The 17,419-nt window shown below is 42.9% G+C and overlaps 2 protein-coding genes across 3 annotated transcripts; one reads left to right on the top strand and one right to left on the bottom strand.

Annotated features, from left to right (window-relative positions):
- Positions 1-375: 375 nt before the first annotated feature.
- Positions 376-8,271, bottom strand: LOC311104924 (thiosulfate sulfurtransferase/rhodanese-like domain-containing protein 2). Its single transcript, XM_084146902.1, has 9 exons — positions 7,885-8,271; positions 7,524-7,795; positions 7,323-7,431; positions 7,117-7,239; positions 2,555-2,660; positions 2,322-2,437; positions 2,046-2,204; positions 1,785-1,923; positions 376-767 (listed from the first exon to the last, which is right to left on the bottom strand). The coding sequence occupies exons 1-9, from the start codon at positions 8,020-8,022 to the stop codon at positions 541-543; spliced, it is 1,389 nt and encodes a 462-aa protein (XP_084003028.1). The 5' UTR covers positions 8,023-8,271; the 3' UTR covers positions 376-540.
- An 81-nt stretch (positions 8,272-8,352) lies between these two features.
- LOC311105260 (nuclear cap-binding protein subunit 1-like) lies at positions 8,353-17,377 on the top strand. 2 transcript variants are annotated; one of them, XM_084147351.1, is made up of 22 exons: positions 8,353-8,546; positions 9,266-9,354; positions 9,497-9,597; positions 11,333-11,489; positions 11,645-11,752; positions 11,853-11,974; positions 12,160-12,229; positions 12,320-12,535; positions 12,633-12,730; positions 12,838-12,901; positions 12,999-13,109; positions 13,399-13,526; positions 13,635-13,709; positions 13,833-13,936; positions 14,341-14,463; positions 14,584-14,686; positions 14,893-14,986; positions 15,143-15,246; positions 15,592-15,709; positions 16,123-16,266; positions 16,492-16,605; positions 16,714-17,377. In XM_084147351.1, the coding sequence occupies exons 1-22, from the start codon at positions 8,510-8,512 to the stop codon at positions 16,825-16,827; spliced, it is 2,394 nt and encodes a 797-aa protein (XP_084003477.1). In that variant the 5' UTR covers positions 8,353-8,509; the 3' UTR covers positions 16,828-17,377. The 2 variants fall into 2 exon arrangements, with proteins under 2 accessions (XP_084003477.1, XP_084003478.1); XM_084147352.1 differs by having other exon boundaries at positions 8,355-8,546; positions 16,126-16,266.
- Positions 17,378-17,419: the final 42 nt, after the last annotated feature.

The following is a 17,419-nucleotide window of genomic DNA, read 5'->3' as shown; positions in this document are numbered from 1 at the left end:
ACTTATGTGAAGCTGCCGTTTCTATGCGACTAAAGCTGGCATAACGGCGCCACCTGTCAGTAGGCAGAAGTGCAAGAGACGGATCAGTGTTGAAAAAAACAGAGTATTTATCTAGCCAAATCAGCACCTATTTTTTTGTTGTTCTAAATATTGAATATAAATGTTTATTTTATTTGTATTGAACAATAAACAAGGTAATTCTGCACCAATTTGTAAGTCGCTCTGGATAAGAGCGTCTGCTAAATCACTTAAACGTAAATGTAAATGATATCACGGACATATGATGCCTCTGATGGCACATGTAATATCTAGTGTGAAATGTTAGTGCATTTTTTACACATGATGATGAGTAATTAAAGGCAAACTCGTAAAATAACAGATCTGTTGAGGAGGATTTATTTAATTAAAATAGGCACAAGCCGATTGTCACCACAATCACATTTGAATCAGGATTGTCCATCTAAAAAACATGATTGGGTAAAGCTCCAGGTAAGGTCTCTGCTTAGCTCTTTTGAACGTTTTAAAACTGTTGAAGTCACATCACAATGCATCCTGGGGGATCCTAGGGCGCCCTGCTGTGCACTCGCACTCCTCTCTCTGTGGAGGTGTGGCAGAGGGCTCTTCTCCCTGGCCCTTTGTCTGGCAGATGGGGCAGCAGGCGGTGTGGCCCCCCTGTCTGCAGGCAGAGCAGGAAAGGACCAGCTGGCAGCAGAAGTGGGTGGAGCACAGCTGGTACTGGTCCCACGGAGAACTGCAGTACCTACACTCTGCACACAGAGGAAGGGGAGAGGAATGTTGATGAACAGGGCCCAGTTTCCCAAAAGCATCTTTTGAACCTTCGTAGGAGCATTGTTAAATCTCAGAGCTGTTTCCCAAAACCATAGTTACTAAAGTTGCTCTTGAAAAAGCTTGTTATTTAACGACTGCCTCAGACCACTCATAGAACAGTTAAGTACGTCATTACATGTTTTTTTGCCCTTCCACATCACTTTATACACAGAAGATTTCTGCTAAACACAAAATCAAGATGTTCATCTGTCTTTCTGTGACTGCCAATAACTTCAGAACAAATGTGACCGTGACTACAAATACAAAGTTCCCCATTTATTTACATAACAAGAGAAGGATATAGAGGCTTCAAATGAAAACCGAGATGACTGTATTAAAATATAAATACAGTCTAGGCTACATAGGCCTATATATTGAATTATATTAAAATCAATTTCATGTTCATTCAATTGGGTTTTATTTAGCCATTTGTGCACTACTGTCTGTGATTTTTGCCTCAATATATTTCATGTGTAATGTGCGCAATGATGTGCCAAATATTGATTTAGTGCATTATTATAGTGTAAGCATTAGAGTTAGCCGGTTCAATTTTTGTAGCCAAAGGTGATGATATCGCTCTAGGAGCTAATCCGTCGTCAGTATTGTGGAATAATTCTAATGTTAAGGTAAGATTGGAAAGGGAGAACGCTGATCCGAGAGCAGTGCTTCCTTTCTTTCGATCCTATCAGTATCGACACATGCCTCAACAAAGCACTTAGCGAACATTCTCTCTGCATGGTGTTTTGGGAAACGCATGTTACATCTTCGGCTGTTGTAGGAAAGATGCATCATTAAAACACTGGTAAGCCTAAATGCTATCGGGAAACTGGGCCCTGGTCTCTCGTTCTAACAGGAATGGTGAACCATATGTTGGAATGCTGGGTTTGCTACTGCTTACATAAAAAAGCATTGTGATGATCGTAAAGTCTTAAGGGCAATTCACAGTTAACACAGACCTGCGATGATGTCACCGTTGGAGGAGATTGCATAGCGCTCGTCAAACACAAACAGTTTGCCGCGATAGAAGCCCTCAGGGAATTGTTGCAGGTACTTATGAATGCCACCTTTCAGCTGATAAACTTCTTTACACACATCCTGGAAGTAGGAAAGAAACATACACACTGTTTGTTTAGGTTGAGCTTTTTGGTTGAATGAAGCGTGTTTGACATGTTTCAATGATATACTGTCACTGTGCAAAACCTGAAAGGTAGGCTTACCTTTGAGCGGAGATAGGCTGAGCCGCGTTCACAGCGAATGCCGCCGGTACAGTACATAAGGACCTTCTTGTCTCGAAAGAGGTCAAGGTTCTGGTCAACGTAATCGGGGAAATAACTGAATTTTCGGATGTTAGGGGCCAAACATTGGCTGAACTGCCCCTGAAAGCAAAAACATATTTAACCTTGCATTATTTTTATTACTCTATATAATAAATACAAAATATCCATAAAGAAAAAAGTGGGATACAAACATATGCAGTCAAATGCAATACTTACAATTTTACTCTCGTAGAAGTTCCGGCAGTCCAGCAGTATTGTATCATTTCTTGAGTCCCCTTTCGACAAAAGAGCCTCCACTTCTTTGTGGAATTCTTCAGGTTCCAAGTGAGTGCCTAAGTGGTAAAAAGAGGCTTAACTCGGGGCCATATTCAACCATAACCGCGTACTGGTTCCATTATGTCAAATAGCATATGCAACGCAGACGTACACGAGACACACATTTTGTTTACCTGCTAGTCTGTAGGAGAGGACATCAGGGTCCACTCCCATTGGCACTATTTCCTTGTAGACTCCAACCCTCAGGTCACAAAAACACTCTGCGCCCCCATTGCTGGTCTAAGAAGACACAGAAAGACATGTTGAGCATTGAAAACAGTAGTTAATGGATCACAAGGACAACAAATCCAAATCAAACGTTATGTCACATGCGCCGAATACAACAGGTGCAGACCTTACCGTGAAATGCTTACTTACAAGCCCTTAACCAACAATGCAGTTTTAAGAAAAATTAAAAGAGTTAAGAAAATATTTACTAAATAAACTAAAGTTAAAAAAATAAGAGTAACAATAACGAGGCTATATACAGGGGGTACTGGTACCGAGTCAATGTGCGGGGGTACAGGTTATTCAAGGTAATTGAGGTAATATGTACATTACATTTTAGTCATTTAGCAGACGCTCTTATCCAGAGCGACTTACAGGAGCAATTAGGGTTAAGTGCCTTGCTCAAGGGCACATCGACAGATTTTTCACCTAGTCGGCTCAGGGATTAGAACCAGCGACCTTTCGGTTACTGGCACAACGCTCTTAACCACTAAGCTACCTGCCGCCCTACATGTAGGTAAGGGTAAGGTGACTCTGCATAGATAATAAACAGCAAATAGTCTGGGTAGCCATTTGATTAGCTGTTCAGCAGTCTTATGGCTTGGGTGTATAAACTGTTAAGAAGCCTTTTGGACCAAGACTTGGCGCTCCGGTACCGCTTGCTGTGCGGTAGCAGAGAGAACAGTCTATGACTAGGGTGGCTGGAGTCTTTGGCAATTTTTAGGGCCTTCCTCTGACACCGCCTGGTATAGAGTTCCTGGATGGCAGGAAGCTTGGCCCCAGTGATGTACTGGGCCATACGCACTACCCTCTGTAGCGCCTTGTGGTCGGAGGTCCAGTTGGGCAATTCCACACCAGTACAGCCCGAAGATATTTTCGGTATCTCAGATTGTTCTAGCAATTTTCACATAGAAACTTCATTGGGAGAAAGAAAGCTTGACATGCTTTTTACAATTGTATCACAAAAAGTTTGAGAAAGTCATGATGAAAGTGGCCATTTAAGGCCCTTTTTAGACCTATAAATGCCTCCTGTAAGACCCTATGATCCGTGAAATGTACATGATACAGACAACATCTTGGTGTCATTATACTCCTAACATATCTGTCTAGATTCAGAAATACACATTTTCACATTAATTTATTCAACATTTAATGAAAATATTAATCATAATAATAATATCTCAAAAGTACCCTTTTGGATTTCATTCATGTCCATTTCTATGTATAAAATGGGTCAAATATTAAAGTACCAGAGAACCCATTCTGGAAATGTGAAGTGTTTGAGGAGTATAATGACAGTATATTGTTCCAAACAATATGTTTTTAAAAAATAAGGAAAATCAAGAAGGGTACTTTTGAGATATTTATAATGTTGAATAAATTCAAGTGCACAGGCACCTTGCACTGCTTGGATGGTGGTGTTTCTGTAGCACATGAGTTGCAGTTTGCAAAACAAATGGCCCCTGGATTGATTCTGCCAGGTAGGCATAGGCTTCTTTGTAGCTAGTTAACATTTAATTGAGAAAATGTTTGGGAAAACCTTTCCATCTACAAGAAGACGGTTAGGCCTATCATTAGTGTCGCTATATTTTTCCTGTTCCTTAATTGTTTAAAACTGGACATTTACTTCATATTATGAGGAATGTCTTGCCTTGCTTCAAAGTATACTGAACAAAAATATAAAGGCAACATGCAAAGTGCTGGTCCCATGTTTCATGAGCTGAAATAAAAAATCCCCTACATTTTTCATATGCACAAAAAGCTTATTTCTCTAAAATGTTGTGCACAAATTTGTTTACATCCCTGTTAGTGAGCATTTTACCCTTTGTCAAGAGAATCAATCCACCTGACAGGTGTGGCATATCAAGAAGCTGATTAAACAGCATGATCATTACACAGGTGCACCTTGTGCTAGGGACAATAAAAGGCCACTCTAAAATGTGCAGTTTTGTCACACAACACAATACCACTGATGTCTCAAGTTGAGGGAGCGTGCAATTGGCATGCTAACTGCAGGAATGTCCACCAGAGCTGTTGCCAGAGATTTTAATGTTCATTTCTCTACCATAAGCTGCCTCCAATGTCCGCAGACCACATGTAACCACGCCAGCCCAGGACCTCCACATCAGACTTCTTCACCTGGAGGATCGTCTGAGACCAGCCAGCCAGACAGCTGATGAAACTCAGGAGTATTTCTGTCTGTAATAATGCCCTTTTGTGGGTAAAAACTCATTCTGATTGGCTGGGCCTGGCTCCCCAGTGGACCGGCCTGGCTCCCAAGTGGGTGGGCCTATGCCCAGTCATATTATCAACCCATGATAGTTGTTCCATTATTTTCTACATTTCTAAAGGATATTTCCATCTCCGACCATTTCGAATCCCACCGTACCTTCTCCGCTATGCAATCCGGTTTCCGAGCTGGTCATGGGTGCACCTCAGCCACACTCAAGGTCCTAAACGATATTATAACTGCAATCGATAATAGACAGTACTGTGCAGCCGTCTTCATCGACCTGGCCAAGGCTTTCAACTGTCAACCACCGCATTCTTATTGGCAGACTAAATAGCCTTGGTTTCTCAAATGACTGCCTCGCCTGGTTCACCAACTACTTCTCAGATAGAGTTCAATGTGTCAAATCGGAGGGCCTGTTGTCTGGACCTATAGCAGTCTCTATGGGGGTGCCACAGGGTTCAATTCTCAGGCCGACTCTTTTCTCTGTGTATATCAATGTTGTCGCTCTTGCTGCTGGTGACTCTCAGATCCACCTCTACGCAGACGACACCATTTTGTATACATCTGGCCCTTCATTGGACACTGTGTTAACAAACCTCCAAACAAGCTTCAATGCCATACAACACTCCTTCCGTAGCCTCCAACTGCTCTTAAAAACACTAGTAAAACTAAATGCATGCTCTTCAATCGAACGCTGCTGGCACCCGCCCACCCGACTAGAATCACTACTCTCATTGGGTCTGACCTAGAGTATGTGGACAACTACAAATACCTAGGTGTCTGGTTAGACTGTAAACTCTCCTTCCACTCAAATTAAGCATCTCCAATCCAAAGTTAAATCTAAAATCAGCTTCCTATTTCGCAACAAAGCCTCCTTCACTCATGCTGCCAAACATGCCCTCGTAAAACTGACTATCCTACCGATCCTTGACTTCGGCGATGTCATTTACAAAATAGCCTCCAACACTCTACTCAGCAAATTGGATGTAGTCTATCACAGTGCCATCTGTTTTGTCACCAAAGCCCCATATACTACCCACCACTGTGACCTGTACGCTCTTGTTGGCTGGTCCTCACTACATATTCGTCGCCAAACCCACTGGCTCCAGGCCATCTATAAAATCACTGCTAGGCAAATCCCCGCCTTATCTTAGCTCATTGGTCACCATAGCAACACCCATCCGTAGTCTGCGCTCCAGCAGGTATAGCTCACTGGTCATCCCCAAAGCCAACACCTCCTTTGGCCGCCATTCCTTCCAGTTCTCTCCTGCCAATGACTGGAACGAACTGCAAAAATCTCTGAAGCTGGAGACTTATCTCCCTCACTAACTTTAAGCATCAGTTGTCAGAGCACCTTACCGATCACTGCACCTGTACACAGCCCATCTGAAATTAGCCCACCCAACTACCTCATCCCCATATTGTTATTTATTTTGCTCACTTGCACCCCAGTATCTCTATTTGCACATCATCTCATTCCAGTGTTAATACTAAATTGTAATTATTTTGCACTATGGCCTATTTATTGCCTTACCTCCATACCTTGCTACATTTGCACACACTGTATATATATTTTCTGTTGTATTTTTGACTTTATGTTTTGTTTACCCCATATGTAACTCTGTGTTGTTGTTTTTCCAATCGCACTGCGTTGCTTTATCTTGGCCAGGTCGCAGTTGTAAATGAGAACTTGTTCTCAACTGGCTTACCTGGTTAAATAAAGGTGAAGTAAATAAAAACATTTTAAAAATCTGTCCATGAAACCGCTCACATGTGCAGAGTGCATTTTAGTACTGTGTTAACCCACAAATTGCATTATAGAACATTTGCGCATAGGCCTACCACTGTGTACACATTGCGTCACCTTAAATATTAAGAAATAATAGTTCAACATTTTAAGCTAAACATTCTGACCTGTTCCATCATCCTTACTAATTGATACAGCGTATACCTCCACTACACTACTTTGATACTCATCGTGGGGATTAAGACGTGAGTATACGCAATGCCCCATTATAAAACAAGTGGGTATATGGTGTATACCTGCGTATACCCTCCACTACACACTGGTAAAATGACACCAAGATGTCTGTATCACGTACGGCTCACGGATCATAAGGTCTTACAGGAGGCATGTATAGGTCTAAAAAGGGCCTAAAATGGCCACTTTCATCATGATTTTCTCATAAATTTGGGCAATTCCACTTGCCCTAAACTGAAGCCTCTCTGTTTTACCTTAAAGTCTTCTTTTTCCATTATCTTGAAGATGGGATGGGAGCACATTGCCTTGATGTACAAGTCAGTCGCCACTTTTGTGCCTCCAACTGTTCCATTGATCCCCTCTGTTGCCACCCTCACCTGCAGAAATAGTATGATAACTGAATGTAAAAATATATATCATCACCATCTGTTTATAAGACAAGATTCTGTCATTCTGTTACCTTGCCAGTTAACTGGAGTTTTTCACAAAGGGCCTTTTGCCAAGCACAGATGAGCTGTGGATCTGCCAGCTGACAGTAGCAGTAGTGCAGAAGAACCTCGCCTGGGCCACTTTACAGATGACAAGAAACAGAGCATGAGAAGGTATTAATTTCATAGAATACTAAACAGTCCAATGTAATAACTCCCATGAATTCCCATACTTGTGAAGCTGGTCACCAGTGATGTGACTGGTGTCAGGTATCCAGGAGGAAATGTCCACTGGCTCTTTCTCTGTTGATTGTTGTTGTGAAGTGGCTTCTTTCTCAATCTGGCTCAGTAAAACCTCAAATGTGGACTGGGTAAGCTGGTGAATGTCAGTGTCATGAGTCCTTGCCACATGTTTGTGGATGGAAGAAAGTTCCTTGAAGGTCTGGTCACAGCAATTCCAAACTGTTGTTGAAGCTCTTTTGGATGCCACAAATGTACCAAACGTCTGCAAGATTAGAGATATGTCTCCATTATGACATACAATAGTCAGCACTTTAGCAAGCCAATAAAATAAACTTCGTTTGTTACACTCACCCTCCTCTTACAGAATGAGTAGTACTTTCGTAGAGTTGCAGAAAGGTGGTGTTTTTCTTGTTTAAAATCATGTGGGGCAAGGGCGTCAACATCTATGTTAATTAACTCATTGCAAGCCATACCATCGGTTGTCATCATGTCCCCTCTTCTTTCTGTGGCTAGACCTTTTCTAGAGTGATATTTGCTAAATTGATAATAATGATAATGTTACCTAGCCTATTTACAACAATTGAAGCTAGCCCCCTGCTTTGTTTTAATTATGTCAGCTATTAAAACATTAAACGAAACAAAACAAACAAATAACTTTAAAACCCCATTTTATCATAACACCAACAAATATGTAGCTGAAAAGTAACACTAGCTAGCTAACTTACGTTAGGACACACCGGTGATGAGAAACACGGAACCAAACACAGGAAATACGGAAGACAAATAAAGTACACAACTAAGTACTTCTGGTTAACCTCCGCTCCGGATGTGCCTCACTTGAATCTGACCGCTATTATTTTCGCGACCATTGAAAACCTCAAAGCTTTATAACTCAGATTCTTATTTCGAAAAATATTGTTGCCATATTCAAAAAGAAGCAGCAGACAGTTATTAATCCAACGGTGTCAACAATAAAATGTCGAGAAGACGGCACAGTGACGGAGATGATGATGGTAAGTTGTCACTAGATAGCTAGCTAATTCGAGGCTAACGCTAGCTAGCGTCTGCTGAAGCCCGCGAGAGTTGATGCTGCTCGCTCTGTTTGTCAATGTGTGCATGCTAGCTAACTACCTTGATTGCTAGCTAAATCATTATAGCTAGTCATTTCAATTAGCTAACGTTAGTAGCTAGCTCTATGATGACTGTATCGGTTCATACGTATATGTGACACTGGCAGTTTTCCAGCACACCATGATTAGCTAGCTAGTTAGCCTGACGGATTAGCATAGCCCTTGCTTTTAGCCGGTTAACTAGAAATTGCCTAGCAAACTACCTTTCGTCCACCATCGTATGATGCAAAAAAACGTCCTTATCCTACCATAACGTTAAACATTTGCCCAACATAATGTGATATCTAGCTAACGTTATTCTCTTGTTGTTAACAACTGTTAATGTTATTTCAGACCTTGCCTTGGGGGCGGCAACCAGCGATGCCAAAAAGTTGTTTATCTCGCTAGCTGGCTATCCTCTGCCATTTACGCCACAGACAGTGGATCTTCAAAATAATGATTAGTGAAATTAACTCGCTAGTAACTTGTTACGCTACTGAAGGTTAACGTTTTTAAAGAGCGAAGCATATGTGAGTTAGCACAAAATACTAAATTGAAGGAAGGATTTATCTCAGACTGTATCTGTTTCATCATCTGTCCTGTATGTGTTTGTCTCATTCAAGGCGGCCAGTCTCACAAAAGAAGGAGAACGTCTGAGCCCATTGAGATTGAGGATCGCCTGGAATCACTGATATGTCGAGTGGGAGAAAAGGTAATAGGGTTTTGCAGTAAGTGTGGGGATGTTTTCTGCATGATACCCATGTGTGTATTTTGTCACTCACTATACTTTTTTGCCTGATTTGACCCCAGAAATCACCAGATATGTTGCCCTACAACAATTTCTTCATTTGCAGAGTACCTCTTCCCTGGAAAGCAACTTGGAAGGTCTTGCAGGTGTCTTGGAAGCCGACCTCCCCAATTACAAAAACAAAATCCTCCGCATTTTGTGTGCTGTGTAAGCTATTGGAAGTTATTCTAATACATTTGAAGGACTTTTAGTACAGTCATAGGTACAGTAGAAAAAGGTTCCACCGTTATACAGTACCAGTCCAAAGTTTGGACACACCTACTCATTCAATGGTTTTTATTTTTTTTAAACTCTTTTCTACATTGTAGAATAGTAGTGAAGACATCAACTATGAAATAACACATATGGAATCATATAGTAACAAAAAAAGTGTTAAACAAATCCAAATATGTTTTAGATTTTAGATTGTTCAAATAGCCACCCTTTGCCTTGATGACATCTTTGCACACTCTTGGCATTTTCTCAACCAGCTTCTTGAGGAATGCTTTTCCAACAGTCTTGAAGGATTTCCCACATATGCTGAGCACTTGGTGGCTGCTTTTCCTTCACTCTGCGGTCCAACTCATCCCAAACCATCTCAATTGGGTTGAGGTTGGGTGATTGTGGAGGCCAGGTCATCTGATGCAGCACTCCATCACTATCCTTCTTAGTCAAATAGCCCTTACACAGCCTGGAGATGTGTTTTGGGTCATTGTCCAGTTGAAAAACAAATGACAGTCCCACTAAGCGCAAACCAGATGGGATGGCATATCGCTGCATAATTTTGTGGTAGCCATGCTGGTTAAGTGTGCCTTGAATTCTAAATAAATCACTGACAGTGTCACCAGCAAAGCACCATCACACCTCCTCCTCCATGCTTCACGGTGGGAACCACACATGCGGAGATCATCCGTTCACCTACTCTGCGTCTCACAAAGACACGGCGGTTGGAAACAAAAATCTCAAATTTGGACTCATCAGACCAAAGGACATATTTCCACCGGCCTAATGTCCATTGCTCATGTTTCTTGGCCCAAGCAAGTCTCTTCTTCTTATTGGTGTCCTTTAGTAGTGGTTTCTTTGCAGCAATTCGACCATGAAGGCCTGATTCACACAGTCTCCTCTGAACAGTTGATGTTGAGATGTGTCTGGTACTTGAACTCTGAAGCATTTATATGGGCTGCAATCTTAGGTACAGTTAACTGTAATGAACTTATCCTCTGCAGCAGAGGTAACTCTGGGTCTTCCTTTCCTGTGTCGTTCCTCATGAGAGCCAGTTTCATCATAGCGCTTGATGGTTTTTGCGACTGCACTTGAAGAAACGTTCAAAGTTCTTGAAATTGTCCAGATTGACTGACCTTCATGTCTTGTAGTAATTATGTACTGTCGTTTCTCTTTACTTATTTGAGATGTTCTTGCCATAATATGGACTTGGTCTTTTACCAAATAGGGCTATCTTCTGTATACCACCCCTACCTTGTCACAACACAACTGATTGGCTCAAATGCATTAAGAAATAAATTCCACAAATTAACTTTTTAAGAAGGCACACCTGTTAATTGAAATGCATTCCAGGTGACTACCTCATGAAGCTGGTTGAGAGAATGCCAAGAGTGTGCAAAGCTACTTTGAAGAATCTCAAATATAAAATATATTTTGATTTGTTTAACACTTTTTTTGGGTTACTACATGATTCCATATGTGTTATTTCATAGTTTTGATGTATGCACTCACTAACTGTAAGTCGCTCTGGATAAGAGCGTCTGCTAAATGACTAAAATGTCAATGTAATTCACTATTATTCTACAATGTAGAAAGTAGTAAAAATTAAGAAAAACCCTTGAATGAGTAGGTGTGTCCAAACTTTTGACTGGTACTGTAATTGTGTGTCTGGTTTTGACAGGGCTCGACTTCTACCCGAGAAGCTGACCGTGTACACAACACTAGTGGGCCTTCTCAATGCCAGGAACTACAACTTTGGTGGGGAGTTTGTGGAGGCCATGATCAGACAACTCAAAGAGACCTTGAAGGCCAACCTGTACACCGAAGCGCTGTACCTGGTAAGTGTTTGGTGCGATAAAATAATTAGTCCACTGGCTCACCAAGGCAATTTTAGCAAGAGTCTTTCTAAGTAATTACAAATGCATTACAATAATGTTTGACATTATGCAAAACAATGGTTTCCAACACCTTGGCTTCCCTCTTTTTTCTCCAGGTGCGCTTCCTCTGTGACCTGGTGAACTGCCACGTGATCGCTGCCCCCTCCATGGTAGCCATGTTTGAGAACTTTGTTAGTGTCACTCAGGAGGAAGATGTGCCGCAGGTAACATCTTATTGATGCATTTTAAACCCTTGAGTTGTATGCAAGTGTATACAGTTTAGTTTTAGTATTGGTGCATTTTGACTGTTTTCTCTCTTCCCAGGTGCGCTCGGACTGGTTTGTCTATGTTGTACTCTCCAGTCTCCCCTGGGTTGGGAAGGAACTCTATGAGAAGAAGGACGTGGAGATGGACAGGCTCCTAAACCAGATTGACGGTTACATCAAGTATGCTTTTTTCCCTCTCTTCTGCTATAGTTTGGTATTAACATGTCTTTCTGTCTCTTTCCTAGTTGAGGAACTGTGCATGATGTAATGCAATTGAAATTTGAGTATTTTGAGCGAGACTCCTTTGTCAACTGCACTCAATAGTGGTGAGACGGTCATGGTGACACCAATCTATGGTTTTTCAGGAGGCGACTGAAGACTCATGTCCCCATGCTTCAGGTTTGGACAGCAGAGAAGCCACACCCACAAGAGGAGGTAAGTAGGAGAGATGTTTTCATATAAATGTATGTTATATTCCTCTTTCATAACCATCATAACCGTCACCACTTCCTCGCTCGCCCTCAGTACCTGGACTGCCTGTGGGCTCAGATCCAGAAGCTGAAGAAGGACCGCTGGCAGGAGCGCCACATCCTGCGGCCGTACATCGCCTTTGACAGCGTGTTGTGTGAGGCCCTGCAGCACAACCTGCCACCCTTCACCCCGCCCGCCCACATGCCCGACTGCCAGTACCCCATGCCCCGCGTCATCTTCCGCATGTTCGACTACACCGATGCCCCCGAGGTACCGTGTAGCACTCCCTTGAGAAAGAGGAACGTTTGGTAATGGGGTGGCATTTTGGAATGCTCTGACTAGTCTTTCTCTCTCTCCCTGACCACAGGGTCCTGTCATGCCAGGCAGCCACTCTGTGGAGAGGTTTGTGATTGAGGATAACCTTCACAACATCATCAAGTCCCACTGGAAAGAGAGGAAGACCTGGTGAGCTGCTGTACCTTCTAATGGACTTGTTTAGGTGTCCTCTTTTTGTGAGAGTGAGTCATTTCTTACTCGTAATTGAGCAAACAAGTACGTTTTTTTTTCTTCAGTGCTGCGCAGTTGCTCAGCTATCCAGGGAAAAACAAGATCCCACTCAACTATCACATTGTGGAGGTAAGCCCATTACTGCTTCATATCAAGGAGTTTCATATCAATAGGAGAACAGGACCGAAGTTGACGCTTCCATTCCTCTTTCCCTCTCTTCTTCCAGGTGATCTTTGGAGAGCTCTTCCAGCTGCCCTGTCCCCCCCACATCGACGTCATGTACACCACACTGCTCATCGAGCTCTGCAAGCTACAGCCAGGCTCCCTGCCCCAAGTTGTATCCTTCACCCCACTACTGGGACTACCCACCACATTCTAGTAAAGGGCACTCTGAAAGGGTAGTCCATCACAGAAATGCTTGTTTGAATACTTCAGACATGATTTTTTTCTCCTATGCTAAATATGAGAATAGTGGGAAACCAGGGTACACAAAATGGCATGGGAAAATGCAGAAATACTGTTTTCAGAGATCCTACTTTTTAAAATCAACAAGTAATTTTTTGTCAGGATTGGATACTTGTTTTACATCAACAGTGAGTGTTAACCCCTTAACAGCCTCCTCCCAGTTGGCCCAAGCCACAGAGATGATGTACATGAGACTGGACACCATGAACACTACTTGCATAGACCGACTCCTCAACTGGTTCTCCCACCATCTGAGCAACTTTCAGTTCCGATGGAGCTGGGACGACTGGTAAGATCAGCTGTCTTTTACAATACTTTATTTTTATTGTGTTGGAACCCCTACTTATTGTATCAAATACAGATACTATTTAGAACAAATACATGTTATTCTCCAAAGGACGGACTGTTTAGCGCTGGATGCAGACAAGCCCAAGCCCAAGTTTGTCAAGGAGGTTCTGGAGAAATGCATGAGGTATTTTCATTCAGATCCACTAATACTGTGTTGCACCCAGCTTGTTTTAAATCATACATAGGGAGGGATGTGTATAGTCTGTCCCTGGAAATTGACCAATCGACTTTTGTTCTTGACCTCCAGGCTCTCCTATCATCAGCGGATAGTGGACATTGTCCCTCCCACTTTCTCAGCCCTCATCCCAGCCGACCCCATCTTCTTTTACAAATACCAAGATGAGGCCAACAGTAAGTACGCTGCCTCTCCATGGGCCATTCATTTATGTATTCTTGCATTTATTTCTGTAAGCTTCTGTCTGTTGGTGCATCATAGCCTGGGGACTAAGATGACTCTAATGTGCTCGTAATTGGTCTGGCATTTTATTTTCTTCTGTTGAATTGTAAGAGTGTGGTCACAAGTGACAGCCTTTTGATGGTAAAGCTCAAATAAACCCAAGGGGTAACAATTCACATTAGTGTTGTTATTCCAGTGAAACTGTAATGGAACTGATGTAATTAGCCTGTAACAGGAAAGTAGTTCACTCAGTGTAATCTAAGTAAATACGGTGTGCACTGTCTTCCTTTTTCTTACTGTTGAACTCTTGACGGGAGCACCATCAGAAATACAACATGACACCTCTGCCTTTGTCCAGGTGCGCTGCCAGGCTTTGCCGTGGCCATAACGGTGGGCAACGCCATCAAGAACCGGGCCTCCAATGAGGAGATCCTCACCGTGCTCAAAGACGTGCCAAACCCCAACCAGGAAGATGACGACGGTCAGTTAGCCCCAAAGCACTCACCTTCTCAGTGTTCCTATATACACTCATTACAGTACTGTATACCATAGGGATATGTTCTACTCATTTCTCACTCACTCCTCCTTTGTCTGTTTCCAGATGAGGGCGAGGGCTTCAACCCCCTGAAGATAGAGGTGTTCCTGCAGACTCTCCTCCATCTGGCTGCCAAGTCCTTCAGCCACTCCTTCAGTGCCCTGGCCAAGTGAGTGCCTGTTATGCCAACCCACACCCTCCCTTTCCGTGCCCTCCTCTGTGCCACAGAAAAGGGTGGCATTGTTCAGTCTTGAGGCTTAGTGTAGCATCGCTATGATACCAGGCAGTTGAGTGAACGGTAGGAATCCATCCTCTGTTGATTTTGCACGTGTTGTCTGTGTGTACAACGCCTAGTGTCCTGTTTCCATCTACCAGGTTCCATGAGATTCTGAAGGCCCTGACGGACTGTGACGAGGGCAAGCTGCACATCCTCCGGGTGGTCTATGAGGTCTGGAGGAACCACCCACAGGTGAGACCTACCACCCACCTCAGTCACCTACACTAGAACACTCATTTCCACAGAGTTAATATAGATTTTGTGAATTGTGACGTGACCATAGGGTGTTTGGAGAAAGGTGAGTCTGTGGTGTAACTCAGTGTGGTCGACCTGTCTCTGTTTGTGCAGATGATCTCTGTGCTGGTGGACAAGTTGATCCGTACACAGATTGTGGACTGTGCAGCCGTAGCCAACTGGCTCTTCTCGCCAAACATGGCTCATGAATTTACCAGGTGGGCGTTAAACCCTCTCTGCGTGTGCGCCCGCACACACACGTTTGCTGTGTCTTCCTTTGCTGTAAATCTGATTATGAAAAAAAATAGTTTTCAGTTATCCTAATATGTGGTCCTCTGTAGCTCAATTGGTAGAGCATGGCGCTTGTAACGCCAGGGTAGTGGGGTTCTATCCCCGGGACCACCCATACGTAAAAATGTATGCGCACATGACTGTAAGTCGCTTTGGATAAAAGTGTCTGCTAAATGGCTTATTATTATTATTATGTACTACATTATTAAAAATCCACTGTTTTGAAATGAATGAACTCATGGATACTCCATGCTTGGCCTTGTTTTGGGCAGGTTTTACGTGTGGGAGATTCTGCACTCCACCATCCGTAAGATGAACAAACACGTCCAGAAGATTCAGAAAGAGCTAGAGGAGGCCAAGGATAAGCTGGAGAGGCAACAGCATAAGAAGGTAAGCAGCAGGAGGGTGTCCTAGCAACCACTGCTGTAAACACAGCCTATTATAGACTCTTTAAAGGCACAAATCACTCAACAGCATTGTACTGATTGTGCCAGTAGTTTCTCTTCCAAGTTTTGCACAAAGCAGAATGTTCCCATGTACAGTATAGGGACCTTTTTAGACTGTGTACTGGTTTTGCTGTCTAAACATGCATCACAACCATGTGGCCTTGAATGGACACACTGTCCCTTTCAAACATATTAAAACATATTTGTATTAGTTTAGTCTGTTAATAGCCATTATCAGTACATGTCAGTGCTGCTGCCATTTTTAAAGGGATGAGAGGAGCCAAACATGCGAATAGGATTCTCTCTTTCTCTCCCTCTCTCTCTTGTGCGTTTGTCTCTTTCCCCTCCCTCCCTCAGCAGAAGGACAGTGGAGATGAGGAGGACATGGAGAAGAACAGTGAGGATGAGGACGGTCAGCTGGAGGAGCAGATCGAGCGTCTACAGGAGAAGGTGGAGTCGGCCCAGAGTGAGCAGAAGAACCTCTTCCTGGTCATCTTCCAGGTAGTGCATGGTCAATAAAGCTTTGAATTTAAACGTACTATGTCGGCGACATGGTTGCCTGTTCTGTTTTCAACTGTTCAGCGCTTTCAGTGATGCTGAGGAACGAGGACAGTAGACAGGACGTCACTCCAGTGTTTTGTATGAGTCCATAGGATCCAGCCTGATTTCATCCTCCTTTTAAAATCTTTAAAATAAAAATCTTGTCCCTCTCTTCTGTCCCCGTAGCGCTTCATCATGATGCTGACGGAGCACCTGGTGCGCTGCGAGACAGGAAGTGTGGACTTCAGCACGCCCTGGTACAAGAACTGCATCGAGAGGCTGCAGCAGATCTTCCTCATGGTATTAGCTAGCTACTCCTTCTCGCCCTGTTCTTCAGTCTGACGGGCCCTGTTCATTCAATTCCATGTAATTCAAGTTCAACTGATGTTCTTTGTGTTTTCTTTGTAGCATCATGTGACCATCCAGCAGTACATGGGGACCCTGGAGAACCTGCTGTTCACCGCCGAGCTCGACCACCACATCCTAGCTGTGTACCAGCAGTTCTGTGCCCTGCAGCTCTGAGACCCTTCACACACACCATTACTTTACATACGCCATACTCTACACACACACTCTTGCATCAAGATTTCCTCATTACTTTTTATTTTTTTCGACTTTGTGTGAGTGAGTGCCATTGACGGTATTAACTGTAAAATACCATATTTGGAGGAGGATTTGTTTTTTGGGGGGAAGTATTACATTTTACAGATGTTGGAATCTGTCTCTTGAGTCTTATGCCATTTCTTTGTGTAGTGTTTTTTTCCCCTTCATTTTGCTGTTCATTTTTACCACGTTACTTGTAGCCCTATTAAGGTGGCTCTTTTAAAAACCTGAGGTTGCAACTGGGCAAAAGGCAGACAATGGGCTTTCAGTTTTGTTCCATCGAGCCTGAATCCAGAGTGCTCTACTTTTTTTATATGTATTTTATGTGAATTGAAATTGGGAAATGATTCAAACTCTGTAGAGTTATCTGCCTGTATTGTCTGTATGGTGGCTCTATTGAGGGGAATGCAGTGCTGTTGGCCAATGTGTAACACTTTGGAACGGTGGTGAAATAAATACACTGAAACGGCTTCCTCTTCTTTTTCTTAACTTATAACTTTTCGATAAACTG

Source organism: Coregonus lavaretus, assembly GCF_964263955.1.
Source record: "Coregonus lavaretus genome assembly, chromosome: 29".
In the NCBI taxonomy this organism is placed as follows: Eukaryota; Metazoa; Chordata; class Actinopteri; order Salmoniformes; family Salmonidae; genus Coregonus; species Coregonus lavaretus.
This window is presented reverse-complemented; position numbering and strand designations above follow the sequence as displayed.